The sequence below is a fragment of the Perca flavescens genome, chromosome 18 (assembly GCF_004354835.1).
Source record: "Perca flavescens isolate YP-PL-M2 chromosome 18, PFLA_1.0, whole genome shotgun sequence".
Classification (NCBI taxonomy): Eukaryota; Metazoa; Chordata; class Actinopteri; order Perciformes; family Percidae; genus Perca; species Perca flavescens.
Genome location: NC_041348.1, coordinates 1041282 through 1055488, shown reverse-complemented (window position 1 = coordinate 1055488; position 14207 = coordinate 1041282). Strand labels below are relative to the sequence as shown.

The following is a 14207-nucleotide window of genomic DNA, read 5'->3' as shown; positions in this document are numbered from 1 at the left end:
TGTATCAGTCATTTTCCATAGCAGCTGCAGATTTGATGCTGTTAACAATCGGCATGTAAACAAAGCCCTCTGTCCATCTGGAGGACTCAGCAGCTATGTTTGCATGCATGAGTACACTGTAAAAAAAGGTCAGGGTTTTTCACAAGTAATATATGAGGGACCAGGCGGCACCACTCAGCTCTATGGAGCTTTTTAGCATTCACTCTTATCATCAACCTCATTTCCAGCAGCATCAGGCAGCTTTTAAACTCACTGTACACTGACGGCCCAGCACCAAACAGACAGACAAAGTTACCAACTGGCTGGTGAACTTAGTGGAACAGAGATTTTTTAGAAGTGATTGGAGGCCAAAACAGATCTTGCAGGAGAGTGAATATTGGACTTCATCAAGTGGCACAGAAAATGCAACAAGCTAAAGAGTGCCTATTATACTTCTTTTTAGTGTCATATTTGTACTCTTGGGGAATAGAATAGGTGTACATTGCTTTGATGTTCAAAAAACATATGATGTTTCTCATACTGCTCATTGCTGCAGGACCTCTGTCTGAAACACTCAGTCTGAGCTCTTGGCCCGCCTTCCTGGAAATCCCAGTCTGCTCTGATTGGTCAGCTGGCCCACTCTGTTGTGATTGGTCAACCTAAATCAAACAAGCCACTGGGCAGGCTGTCCTTGCTCAGGCAGCACCAATGGGCAACACATATGTAAAACTGGGCTGGCTTTCTCAATCAGTGACATCACTAATGGATTAATTTCAAACCTCATAAATTCTGGAATGTTTCAGAATGTGGTAACTGGAGAATTTAACTGGACCTGACCCTTACACTGTCAATCTTATAATCTATTTAATTATATAGACTAAGTGTAGTGTTAACTAGCGTTATGTGCAGCGCTGCTTTTGTTGCCTGTAACGTCCATTTTGGAGCATCAGAGGGCAGCGCTGGCATTTAAGTGGCACCGAAATCCGCGTCGCTATTTGGTCCGGTAGATACCGGTCGTGTATAAGCATCCAACCCTAGTAAAGAATGGTGATGGAGCGATGAGGAGAAACCGAAGTGTGTGTGTGTGTTGCATGAACTCTACTATGAAATGATTCCCCCTTTGAAACTCTGGACTCCACTCCATTTCACAGCCTTCTAACACTGACCTTGGTGCCTGCCAGAGCTGACTTCTTTTCACTGTACCTGTACTATGCTATTTATTTTCTTCTGGATCTGAGTCTTATTATAATTGAGTGTCAGTGTTTGGCTCTGGGGCTGGAGCTGGCATGTCCTGTAGCTCTCTCTCTCTCTCTCTCTCTCTCTCTCTCTCTCTCTCTCTCTCTCTCTCTCTCTCTCTCTCTCTCTCTCTCTCTCTCTCAGAGAACAGTGAAAGCACAGATTCAGTTGATGCACACTCTTGGCTGTCACTTTCTTTGGCACTCAAGTTATTTAATTCTGGCTTCCTCCCTGTCCACCTCTGACAGGACCTCCCTCTGCGCCACAGAACCTGGTCTACAACATCAACCAGACCAGCGTTAGCCTGGAGTGGGGCCCGCCGGCGGACACAGGCGGCCGCAACGACGTCACCTACAGGGTCGTATGCCGGCGCTGCAGCTGGGATCCCGAGGAGTGTGTTCCCTGTGGGCCCAATGTGGGATACTCCCCCGCACAGTCAGGATTAGTGGACACGTATGTGACCGTCATGGACCTGCTCGCCCACGCCAACTACACTTTTGAGGTGGAGGCTGTCAACGGGGTGTCGGACCTGAGCCGCACGCAGAGGCTGTTTGCGGCGGTTAGCATCGCTACTGGCCAAGCGGGTAAGAACTCTTCCTTCAGCACATTGTGTCTTAGTTTGTTTAAAGATTTACTAGGTAACTTTTTAATATTAATGCACGTCCGTTACATTCAAGTCATTGCCAAATGAGTTGCTACAAAGCTAATTAAGACTATCAGCTCCACACAACTCTCTCTGGATTTCTCAGTAGGACTATGTTCAGAAGATTGTGGCGTCCGGTGACTTTCCCGCGCAGAAACTCGAGTAAAGATAATGACCTCTTCTGAAGAGTCCATCATGTTTTTTAAATCCTCCGTGTCCTCCTTGGCTACTAGCAACTGTGCGGATGCCTCAACAGTGTTCAGTTGTCATTACTTAAAAGTCTTCATGGGGGCGACAGAAACAATGCACTATAGCTTTAATCCGGTGGTTCCCAAAGGTGGTCCTTGAGGGGGGTCCCCAGCAAAAAGGGGAATCATTTACTTTCACTATTATTTTATCCATAAGTAACACAATGACAGAATGTATGATTATTTTGGTCCTGGGTTTTATTGGTTTCTGTCATAAAAGATCTAAAAGCAAAACATCCTACACTCTAAGAAATATCTGTGTATTAACAGTAGTATGTCTGTATATTTGAACAGAAACTGTCCATACAATGTGAGTCACAGTTTTATTTTTTTATTTCGAATTGCATAATTTGTGCTCCGACAACTTTTGTCGGCCGCGGAGGTTGGTTTAGTTGAATGGATGTAAGAAGTTTGTCACTTCTTATGACATTTTTGAAGTTTTTTTCCTAAAACTTTTCGACATTTTGTCGTTTTCGTCGACCTTTGTGACCAGTGTTGCCACAGTTACTTTGAAAAAAGTAACTTAGTTACTTTACAGATTACTTGATTTTAAAAGTAGTTTAGTTACTTTACAGATTACTTGATTTTAAAAGTAACAAAGTTAGATTACAAGTTACTTTATTAGTTACATTCAGCAACTGCCGACAACACCCCCACAGCCTCAACATAAAAATGACAACCGGTTTACTGTGAGGCAGCTCGGCATTGCCAGTAGTAGGATCTGGTTTATTATGGCACGAAAGAGAGCGAGTCAACCGTGTTTAAGGGCAGCATTTCCTCTACAACATAGGCCTACTGCCCGAAAAACTTCTTCAACTCTCCCCCACTTACTGGTTTTGCACCAAAGTCCAGCTTTTGTTGTTTGGGTGGTGGGGGGGCCTCCTGCTCTCTGCTTCGCTCCACCTGCTGGGACTTGCTCTGTAGGTTGGACTGCAGCGCTGCGACTCCAAATGGTTCTTCAAATTTGACGTAGTCGCCACCAGCACAGAGTGAACAACCAACCTTAATATTGCCGTCTTCAGCTGACACAAACTCTAAATAGTGACTGGATTTCCATCTCTCTCCTCCCTCCATTGTTGTTTACGTTTGTGTCACTGCGTGGTAACGTGAACTGTCCTCATGCTGAAAACGTGACTTGACGCATATGTGACTTCACTCCCTGAGACCCAAGAAGAAAGCAAAAATATATATTTTTACTAAGGAAAATGACAAATAGTAACGCACAGTGACTTGGATAAGTAACTTTAATCTGATTACTGGTTTGGAAATAGTAACGCGTTAGATTACTCGTTACTGAAAAAAGTGCTCAGATTAGAGTAACGGGTTACTAGTAACGCGTTACGTGGCATCACTGTTTGTGACACTTTTTCCGATGATTTTGTTGCTTTTTTTCAAACATTGTGTATTTTAACTGTAGGTACACATCCTTTCTGTTTTTAAATTATGTTGCAAAAGACCTTTTCGGTTATTTCACAGATTTATTTCTGATTTGTTTTGTTAGTTTCGGGGGCCTTGACGTGAAAAAGTTTGGGAAACCATTGGTTAAATTCATACACAAACAGAAGTCTAAAAGCTTACCAGTGCTGTAGCCTAAGACGCTAAACTGTTGTTCTTCACCAAATTGTTAAACCCCATTAAAGTTTTGTTTTAAAATTTCGTTTTTGCTAATGGATCAAACATACAAGCCACTAAGCTAGGCTAACCATGTCCTGACTTTTACACAGACATAAGATTGGTATGGATCTTTTTGTCAGAAAGAAAAGTGAAAAATAACTATTGATTCTTAGGGTGAAGTTGTAAATGTCTGGCTAACACCAGTCTATGCACACTTCACCCTTTTCTCCAGCTGAGAGAGCATTATAGCGATTGACAATTTCATTTTGAAAACCTCTGATATGCAAACTACTGTAATGGTTCCACATTAGCATTAATGACCATAGCCTGATATCATCCATAACATATCCAGTATGCATATTACCCAGATTAATTTTATGTGTACAGTATATCTGCACTACAGTGGCCAACATTATTAGCGTAGCAATGATGCAGACTCCCCCTGGTACCTAAAGAGCCAGTGCTGTATTTGCAGCTCAGTCTCAAGGGAATCGACCGTAATTAAAATGCTGTATTTTGCGGTGACAAACTCTAAAGCCTTTTTTTATTCATTATTTCTATGGATCCACCCAACAAGATTCCTCTTTCATGCTTGAGCATCCATGAAACACAGTTGGCCCAGAAGAGTGTTTTGACTATGGTGATTAAAAGAATGCAGCACAGAGAGCACTGGAGCTTTAGCTGGATATACAACCTCTACCTCTCCGCCGTGTGTCCTGCTGCGTCATTTACATTCATGTCATCATCACTTGCCACTCTTCTCTTTTTTTCTTTCTTTTTCTCTTTTTGAGAAATTTCTCTATTTGGCAATTAGCAGATTATCTGTATGTGCGTTTTATTTGCCTGATAAACGATAAAGTTAATGAATTAAAAAGTGGTCTACTTTGAAATGGATGTTTACTGTAGTTAAATTCGTATTTTTTGTTTGTTACCATTAAGCATTTACTTAAGATTTTGTATGCAAGGCATACTTGCATCAAAGGCATTGCTGCTTGTGTTGAATTTGTAACATACCAAATCTTAATTTTGACTAAAAGATTTTCCATTTTTACTGTAAATGCATATCAGTTTCAAATATCGGTTATCAGTTTCATTACCTACTAATAATCGTTATCGGCCTTGCAAAACCAGTATCGGTCGACCCCTACCAAAAACACATTATTACACAGTAAATATCTCAGTTTAGTAGATGTTTGTATATGGGAGAGATAGAAAGGGAGAGGTGTTTAGTTGAATGGATGTGTGTGGGATGTAATGTTGGGGGATGATGTATTTGGCGGCACTCGGTTCGTGACAGAGACACGCGCTGGAATGTGCCGAGGGGTTGCCCGGCCAAGGACACGAGGATGGCGGGAGGAGGACAAGCTGCAGGAAAGAGCCAGAACAAAACAATTAACACATGCTCTTTTACAGTCACTCATAGTTACACGTGGCATGCTGACAACAGACAATTACTCAGTTAACCTGGCGGAATATTTAGCCGTTAGCTATGGTGAAGGAGAGTGGCGTGCTTGGCCAAGCCGGTGTCATGTTTATGATTTTGAGTAAGTGGCGCCATTTAAAGTGCTGTAACACTATAATCAGTGTAATTGGCCAGCATGGATCAGGTCCCTGATCATTTTATTCATCAATTCCCAGTCAATATCTGTAAATGTGATCATTTTCATTTAAAAAAATAAAAATAAAACTCCTCTTTGAAACCCAGACTAATATTCCTTCTTGGTTAGCAGCTCTTTAAGGCAAGGCAGTCCACTCCATCTGTTCAATGGTAGGACACCCAGGCCCAACCCCAACCCGAACCCTAACCCTCTGGGACAGAATAATACCTCTATAAATGAAGGCTGAAATCACAGAAGATGGCGCAGAAAAGAATCAGCCGGTTTCTGAGATCTGAGAAAGGGGCTAGAACTGCAGTCAAAAGTCTGCAGGTTTCGGCTGAAGTGCGAGGCAATAGCCAGCATTAGGGTGATATTGATGGCCGTGTGATGGCCCTCTCTTGTTTCCTGTCTTGAGCAGACATTAGCTCCACACTGCAGGGCTCCCTGTCCTGCTCTCTGGACCCTCCAGCGCTCTCTGGGCTGCGAGGGAATGCTTCAGCGCTTTGGAATTGGAACGTCAGAGCTTCCTAAAAACAATCGGTCCTTCCTGAGTGAGCATGCAGGACCACTGATTAGAGAGTGACTGCATTGTTAAAGCTTTTATGGCTCATCATTCAGAATTGATTAACCTTTGCGTGGCGAGGCGCTGGAGCCCCATCGCACTGAAAGAACCATAAAAAAGAGAAGCCCTTCCTTCATCCCTACCCATCACTACCTCCTGCATGATAATCAGCAGGAACGTAAGCTGGTAGCTTGAGACTGGGGGAACGAACACACATTGTGTGAATGCAGATGGTGATCCATCTGATGAGGAATTCACACCTCACGTAATTACACCAAAGGAAATGTGTGGAGCCAGGCTGGAGCTGCGCAATGTGCTGCGGGCTTATTGTTCACCAAAACCTAATTACCTCTCGGCTCCGTCTTAAACAAGTTTAAGTAGAGGCTGTGAGTTCATAAGCTTGATTTCTCCAGCTCCGGTCTTGTAGCTGTATAGAAAATTCGTTGCCGCCTTCGCCACCACTGCATGGCGCAAGTTAAGAGTGTATTTCAATCAGCACTCCATTGTGAGTCCACAGCGCCACCGAGCCGCCCTCGGAGGCCCTCCGTGCCTTAGCTTTTCTCAAGCACACTTGGAAACAAGGCCTATTGTTCTGCTCATATAACCATTAATATTTATTCAAGTGGATGTTCACATCCCTGAGCCAGAAAAATTGTGTGTGTGTGTGTGTGTGTGTGTGTGTGTGTGTGTGTGTGTGTGTGTGTGTGTGTGTGTGTGTGTGTGTGTGTGTGTGTGTGTGTGTGTGTGTGTGTGTCACTTTCAGCCAGTTAAAAGGGGATTAGGTGCAAGAGGTATAGACTCTATAATGAGTGAGCTTCAGGAAATTGATTTTAATGTTGACTGCTTGTACTAGCCAGCAGCACGGAGCCTGTTACTCTCAGACAGTAACTTCTACAATAGTTGAGCTGTGATGTAAAGGATCGACAGGCTCCATGAGTGAGTCAGAGCCCAAAACTGTGGGTGTTGCTTAGCCAGTGCATTATTTACACTGTGGCGAGTTGGACTAGACATGCCTCCGAATGCCATGGCCGTCATTACAAAACACTAGATGAGAGAAAGACATAATTTCAAAAAGTAGACCTGTCTTTGTGTACAGCCCTTTTCAGACATGGAATATGAAACATTGCTTAATAGATCTATCTGTTTAACCCTCTGAGGTCTAAGGGCATTTTACATTTCTTTTTAAATTCCCATTCTAAGGATATTTGCATAACTGATCCCCGTGTTTTCATATATTAAATGTTCTGAGCAAACTCAGCTTTCTGTAAAGTGAGGCCCAGATTAGTTCCAGAGCGATGTGTAAAGAGATCATTTGGCCCTAAAGCTGAAAAGTTTACGATTGTTTTTTTAAAATTCCTGAAATCTCTGAAAATTAATTATCAATTATGTTGGTGCTTGTATATAATATAATAATTAAATAGTAAATAAATGTCTCTAATGATATTTTAGTGTGGTCACACATTGCTTGGACTCCCTGAGTGTGTCTTTTGTCCTCAGAGGGCTTTTTTGTCATTAAGATAAAGGCGTGCGTCCATTACGTAACTTCTCCTCATGACAGGACATTCACGAAAAAAGACACAATTCATATTTGGCACCTACTACACGAGGAAGCATAGAAGAGTGGGCCATGATCTCTCACAGGCTGCTGTATGAGAGCAAATTAACACGCTTTTTTGGCTTGAACCCACCCTCTTGTGTGCAATACACCCACCACTGCAGCAACCACCAACCCCGACCCCCGGGGCACCTTGCATATGGTTAGGTTGCTGCCGTATTAAGTGTAAAAGTTAATATTATTCAGGCATAACACCAACATGTAATATAACCATTTGCATAACGAGTGAATGTCTAAAAGAGGCTTGGGACTAGATTGACTCTGAACGCCATGGCTGTCATTCCAAAAATGATACACGTGATAAGATCAATTCTGAATTTTATATCAGGCTCTGGGTCAGATAGTTTCACACTTTTTACTTCAGATATTACAAAATCAGCCCACAGAGTTATCTGTTGTGTTCATTTCGAGCCATTCTTTGCTTCATTTGTTGTGCAACACTGTGTGAATGTGAGATGATGTTATAGTCCCCCCTCAAGTTCAAACCTAATTAAACATTCAAAGAGAACAACAGGCTATTCCCTTTAGTGCAATCTCTCAGTAATAAAAAAAAAGCATTGAGGCACACAAGAATAAGCTAAGCATTTCACTTTGATCTGTAAAGCCTCTGTGCCCCTGCATTGCGTGAGAAGCAAATATTCCCGTTTTGTTTGGCTGCTTCAGTCAAAGTCTGTCCTCCAGCAGTTCAGTCTGGAGTTCAGAAAGAAAGATCACAGGTTTTTTTTTTTGTTGCATAATATGATCATTATTTACCTCTAAAAGGAGAGCAATGATCAAATAATACATGTTGATGATGGGTGTGAAATGATACCACAGCTCCTCAGCACTAATGTATATATCTGTGTATTAACAGTTGTATGACTGTATATTTAAACAGAATTTTACAATTGTATTTTGCTTTTACATTTCAAATTGCAAAACTTTTGTCCGCCACGGAGGGTTTGAGAGATTAAAGAAGTTTTTTTTTTTTTTTTTTTTTTTTTTTTTTTTTTGTGACACTTTTTCTGACATTTTTCTGACCTTTTTGTAGTTTCTTTTTTAAATGTTCTGCATTTTAATTGAAGCTACACATAATTTGTGTTTTTTTTTTTAATTAAGGGGCAAAGCCAGGGTAATGAGCTGCCTGAACTTTTGCTGTTATTCTACAGATTTATTCCTTACAATGCACTTTATCATCTCTAAATGGATATGTGAGCATTGGTGAAAGTAACACTTAGGGAACAACAAGGCCATTGATTTATCTCTTTCTGTGTTCTAATCTGCCCGTGGCCTTAAACAGAAGGATTGATTGATTCGGAGCAGTCCCCAGTGACCAGTGCCAGCCAGTGTCATTTTCTAGTTAAGCGGATCCTCTTTTGTAGCATTTCTACCCGGTTTTACGTTACCTGGGAGCCCATTCTTCTCCCCGGCAGCCCCCCTCCCCCCGCTCCACATGCTCTCAGTAATTTGATGAGAGCTGGGCAGAGCACTGAGATTCAACAGCTGCAATAAAACGGTGGTGGTCTCAGAGCAGCAGCTCGGAGCACTTAACCTGTAGCTTTTCTGTAAATGCCTCCTGATTTGTCTGTCACCCAATCCGTCAGCAATGAATAATTTTCATGGAAGGTGCACTTTAATTACTTTCCCATTTAAATGGCATTATCGTGGCCTATCTAGGTAATTAATCTCACCAAGTATCCTGTTTCAGCCCTTTATTGCTGGCAGACGAGCTCCCTAAATCCCCCCGAATCTGCCGTGCTTGAACGAGCCCTCCCTCGTAGAAGCTGGCGTTCCCTCTTTCCCCTTCACTTGGTCCCCGTCGCAGCCATTGGACGCTCCTTTCTCTCCGTGCAGGCGGCCTGTCAGAGCAACGGGCTGTGTCACTGCCTCGGAAAAGGACACAGGCAGACCCATGCATGCCGGGCTGCATTCACAACCAGTGCGGCTTTAGAGGACTCAGAACTGCAGATAGATCATACTTTATGTTGACATTCAGCATGAATTCTTCTTCTTGTCAACAAATGGGAGGAAGAGACTCAAAGCAACAATGAGTGTGTCCCACTAACAAGTGTTGTGTGGGTTTCAAAGCCTGATGTAGCTTATTCCTCTGTGCCAAAGAGCTCAATTAATCACAAAAACTATTAATGGCTCTGGGTGACATGTTCCTTCATCACCATGAACACACACACACACACACACACGTGTGCACAAAGACACACATAGACACACGTGCACACACACACACACACACACACACACACAGACAGACAGACATACACACACACAGAGACACACACAGACAGACAGACAGACACAGACACACGCACACACACACATGCACAGAAACACTCAGACAGACAGACATACACACACAGAGACACACACACACAGACACATAGACACACACACACACACACAAACACACAGACACACATAGAGGCACACACACACGCACAGAAACACTCAGACAGACAGACATACACACACAGAGACACACACACACAGACACACATAGACACACACACATACACACACACACACACAGACACACATAGAGACACACGCATGCATGTGCACAAACACACACATAGACAGACACACACACACACTGCTGTAATAACTGGTGGTTCTACTGGCTGGGTAACCAAAATACAGGAGGGAAGAGTAACATCGACACTTTAAAGAATCCGATAAATCCATATAAAATGTTTTATTTTACTCATGGTGTACCTCGATGGATATACTTCTAATATACGAATATATAGTGTTGTTATCATTTCAACTCCAGTAACTTAATTAATGTTCTGTTTTTCTTTGACTCCTCCTTATTTTCTGGGGATTATTTTAGTTTATTTCCACAGAAGCTGTCTCCAACCCTGTTTGTTTGGCTTTGGATGCACGGTTATTAATTTGGAACATTATTTCACTCTGAAAGCTGTCTGAGAAGTTGCAACATCCTGACGTGTCGAAAAGGGAGCGCTGATTCACATGCAGCTTCATCCTATAGGCTGCTGGTGTCCCGCTGGAGCAGACACAGACACGCCCTTAATTATTCAGAGATTGAAGCAACGTTGTTTTTTTTGGTAGTCAATCTGCTGTTTACCTTCCACATAGCAGACCCTCACCTTTCTGGAATCCCTTCTTTTTTTCTCACAGACGTCAGCCGCTCGCATTTATCAGCCCAGACGTTTGACAACTCTTTGTTGTTGTTGCAGAAGCTGACCACTGAACTAGTTTCCCAGAGCATTGTTGCACTTATCAACGTTTTGGGGGATATTACATTTGTGTGTGTGTGTGTGTGTGTGTGTGTGTGTGTGTGTGTGTGTGTGTGTATTTTACGATTTCTTAAACCACGTGTCAAACTCGAGGCCCGCGGGCCAAACCTGGCCCCTCGCAGATTTTGATCTGGACCTCATATCAGTTTATGTACACAATACATTTTGGCATGCCTAGTTGTGCACCAAACCAAAAGAAAAAAGGTTTTTTCTCTGTATATGCATATTGGTTCCAAATATTGGTTATCTATTAACTACTAATAATCTGTATCAGTATTGGCCTTGAAAAACCAGTATCAGTCCTAACCCCTAATTTTTACATAATTGTCAATTTTTTGTTTAACTGAAATGAATTGCTACCATTAGCAAAGGTCTTAAGGCGTATGACTGGTAATTGTTGATTTTGTTTAGATATGCCAAATTGTAATTATATAAGTAATTATTGTCAGACTATATATTTTTATTATTTCAATAATTAGTTGGTGACACTTGAGCCTATACACGTTCATAGCAACAAAAATGACAAGGGGGGTGGGGGACAGTTAGAACAATCTTTTATGATAATAAAGAGGACTGTATTATCATATTATCTGGGTCACATGACTGGAATATTATCAAAAGATGGATCCTGGGATTCATTCAACACTTTAATTTGTTTAAAAAAGTAATAAATCAATACATTTTTTTTTTTAATTTGACTGGAAGTGACAATTATATTGTTAATCCCATTTTATTCTGAGACAATTAACTGTACGGCAACATTTTGAATGAGTCCAGCTCGGCGTGTATAGGTAACGGTACATGAGCAGACGAAGGTGCGAGCGCCGAGCCGTCTCCATGGCGCCACCGCAGGCTGACGCATCACAAGCACGCAGCGTCCGCTCGGTGAAATAACAGACCGAGGGTCAGTCGATGAGAAACGTCACCGTCGACAGAAATGGAACTCTAATATATATTCATCTCAGGTTTGTTGGACAATTATTAATGTCTGTCAGTGAGAGTCTAATGAAGGTAGTCAGTGGGCTGCGGCAGATGAAGCGTGGGACAAATAACAGAGCATGTGACCTGAGAACAAAAGAGATGCCATGAGAAGATACATATTTAGCAGCGTTATGAAGCACTCGGAGCACAAAGCAACGCACCCCATTATTCATCATCTCTCTGTACACGTTGAGGTTTTTTTTTCAGTGTGTGAGAAAATTCATTTCTAGAAACGGATCATAATATCAAAGGAGTTTGGAAGCCAGTTGATTAAGCTGGGAAAATATTTTTGCCATGAGGCATTATGAATCAGACAAATTCATCGGGAGCAAAGGCAAACCCCCCAAAAAAAAAAAAACAACTAGTGACGGGTTAGAACTATTGTCTATAAGACGCTTTATGAGCAACACTTTTGAAAGAAAAGGCATAGCCATAAGATTCTCACGGTTTGATAACCTTCTGCAAAAATATCACCGTTTCACTGTAATTACTGCTTTAAAATGTCTTACTTTAAAATTAAAATGTATTATTTTAAAAAACAACAACTTAGTTTTTTCCATTGAACACAATGTATTTGATTTTGGAACACACTGCACACTGGCAGGGAGAGGGTTTTCAGACCGCAGTATACCTTGAAACCAATAACTGGCCCATGCCTCCTTACATATGAAAAGTTGACTTCATAAGCAGTAAAACCCATCCTTGTTTAACCCTTGTGTTGTCTTCCATTCGACCATGCACGCCGCTCTGAAAATCAGCACGTTTTCTGACGTTTTGTCTCTTTTTTCCGACACTTTTGGCGTTTTTTTCAATGTTTTGGCGCTTTTTTTGTCGTTTAACGCTTCTCTTCACTACCATGTACAAACACCACTAACAAACATATTTATATTACAAATATATTTGTATATATAACATACAAACATAACACTGGTGATGATAAACACATTTTAAAGTTTACTTTCAGTATTCTGATAAAATACAACAAATTGCTTGTTGAATTAAAACATTATTTTATTGAACATTGAACTGAACAAAAAGGCACCAATGAAAAAAGGATAGTTACATTTTAAAGTGCAGTTTTATACTGCTACTCTTTAAACACACTCAAAACATCCCTGACTGGACCATTGCAGTCTTTCATGCAGGTTGACATTGCGATGAAGATATATTGTGCAGCCCTAAATGTTATGCAGCATTTTAGCATGGCACAAGTTAGCATTTTAGTGGTTTCATTACAAAAAACAAGTTAAACAAGAAATACAGACACCAGAACTCAACTTCAGCTGTCAAATAACTCTGAAAAGTCCAGACTTCAAGTTGCCCTGTGTGTTTTCAAGCATTGAGCAGTCAGAGGAGGCAGCTGGTTGTGGTTGTGGAATGCAGCAGCTCTCCGTTTACTGCCCACGGCTGACTGTAAGGGCCCGGTTAACACCAAAAATACTTTCTTTCCTTCTCCCTCTTTATCTACTCACTCGCTTGCACTCCCTCTCCGCTCTCATATACATTCAATCAAACACACACACACACACACACATACCACACACACTGTGTCAGCATTGCACCTGTGACTCGAAGAGCCTCTCTTTATATGGAACACATGCTCGGGAATGTCACGGCCCTGGCTGCCAATGGCTCCGGCACGTTGCTATAGAGCCATTTGAGTGTTTCATTTCCTGCCCAAGGAGTTAAAAGAACTTCCAAGGGTAATAAAAAAGCCAAGCAGGGTTGTATGCCGTGGGTGCCCAATAGCATTGAATTCCCCCTACTGGACAAAACACACACACACACACACACACACACACACACACACACACACACACACACACAAAAGCAATCCCCAGTCAATAGCTAAACTTTGATTGTTGTTTCCTGTGGGCGATGGTATTTGGTGAGGCGGTGCAGAGGCCCAGAGAGTGTTAGCATGTCAGCTAGGGAGAGAACATTTCATCCATCACACACACACACACACACACACACACAGGAAAACTGCAACATCTGCCTGAGCATGCATCTATCAAAGGGACATTTTTAAGAAATGTAGCGAAAGAACATGTAGAAATCCTTAATCCTATTCATCATATGTAGTTATGTGAAGGATGGATAAACCCGTAAAGCCACAGTACACTACCTGGCCAGCAGCAAACAGCACACACACACACACACACACACACACACACACGCAACGTTAGCAACGAGCGGCTGAAGAAAGAGGAACACCTAGCAGTTAAAAAGCCAGGTCCATCTGTTGTGTTTGCTGGGTTTGTTACTTGTTGTTGGGCCTTGTGCCTGTCTGGTTGTTAGTCTGTGTATGTAGCTTTTACATGCTGACTGTATTAAGTCATTTTATTGTATTTAATTTTTTTTAGGTGTCCATTTGAAAACTTGCCAGGGACATCAGATGCAAATTAGCCTGCTGAGCTAAATCTAGCTCATTTCTAGTTACTTTGCTGTTGAGTCATGAGCACTGTCTCTGTCAA

General features: G+C 41.9%; 1 protein-coding gene across 5 annotated transcripts in view; it reads left to right on the top strand.

Annotated features, from left to right (window-relative positions):
- The window catches only part of epha7 (eph receptor A7), a 94235-nt gene that overhangs the window by 32713 nt on the left and 47315 nt on the right, over positions 1 to 14207 (top strand). For all 5 annotated transcript variants that reach the window (XM_028604777.1, XM_028604775.1, XM_028604774.1 and 2 more), the window contains exon 5: positions 1464 to 1799. In XM_028604777.1, the coding sequence (XP_028460578.1) occupies positions 1464 to 1799 (336 nt within the window). The remainder of the gene's footprint in view (positions 1 to 1463; positions 1800 to 14207) is intronic.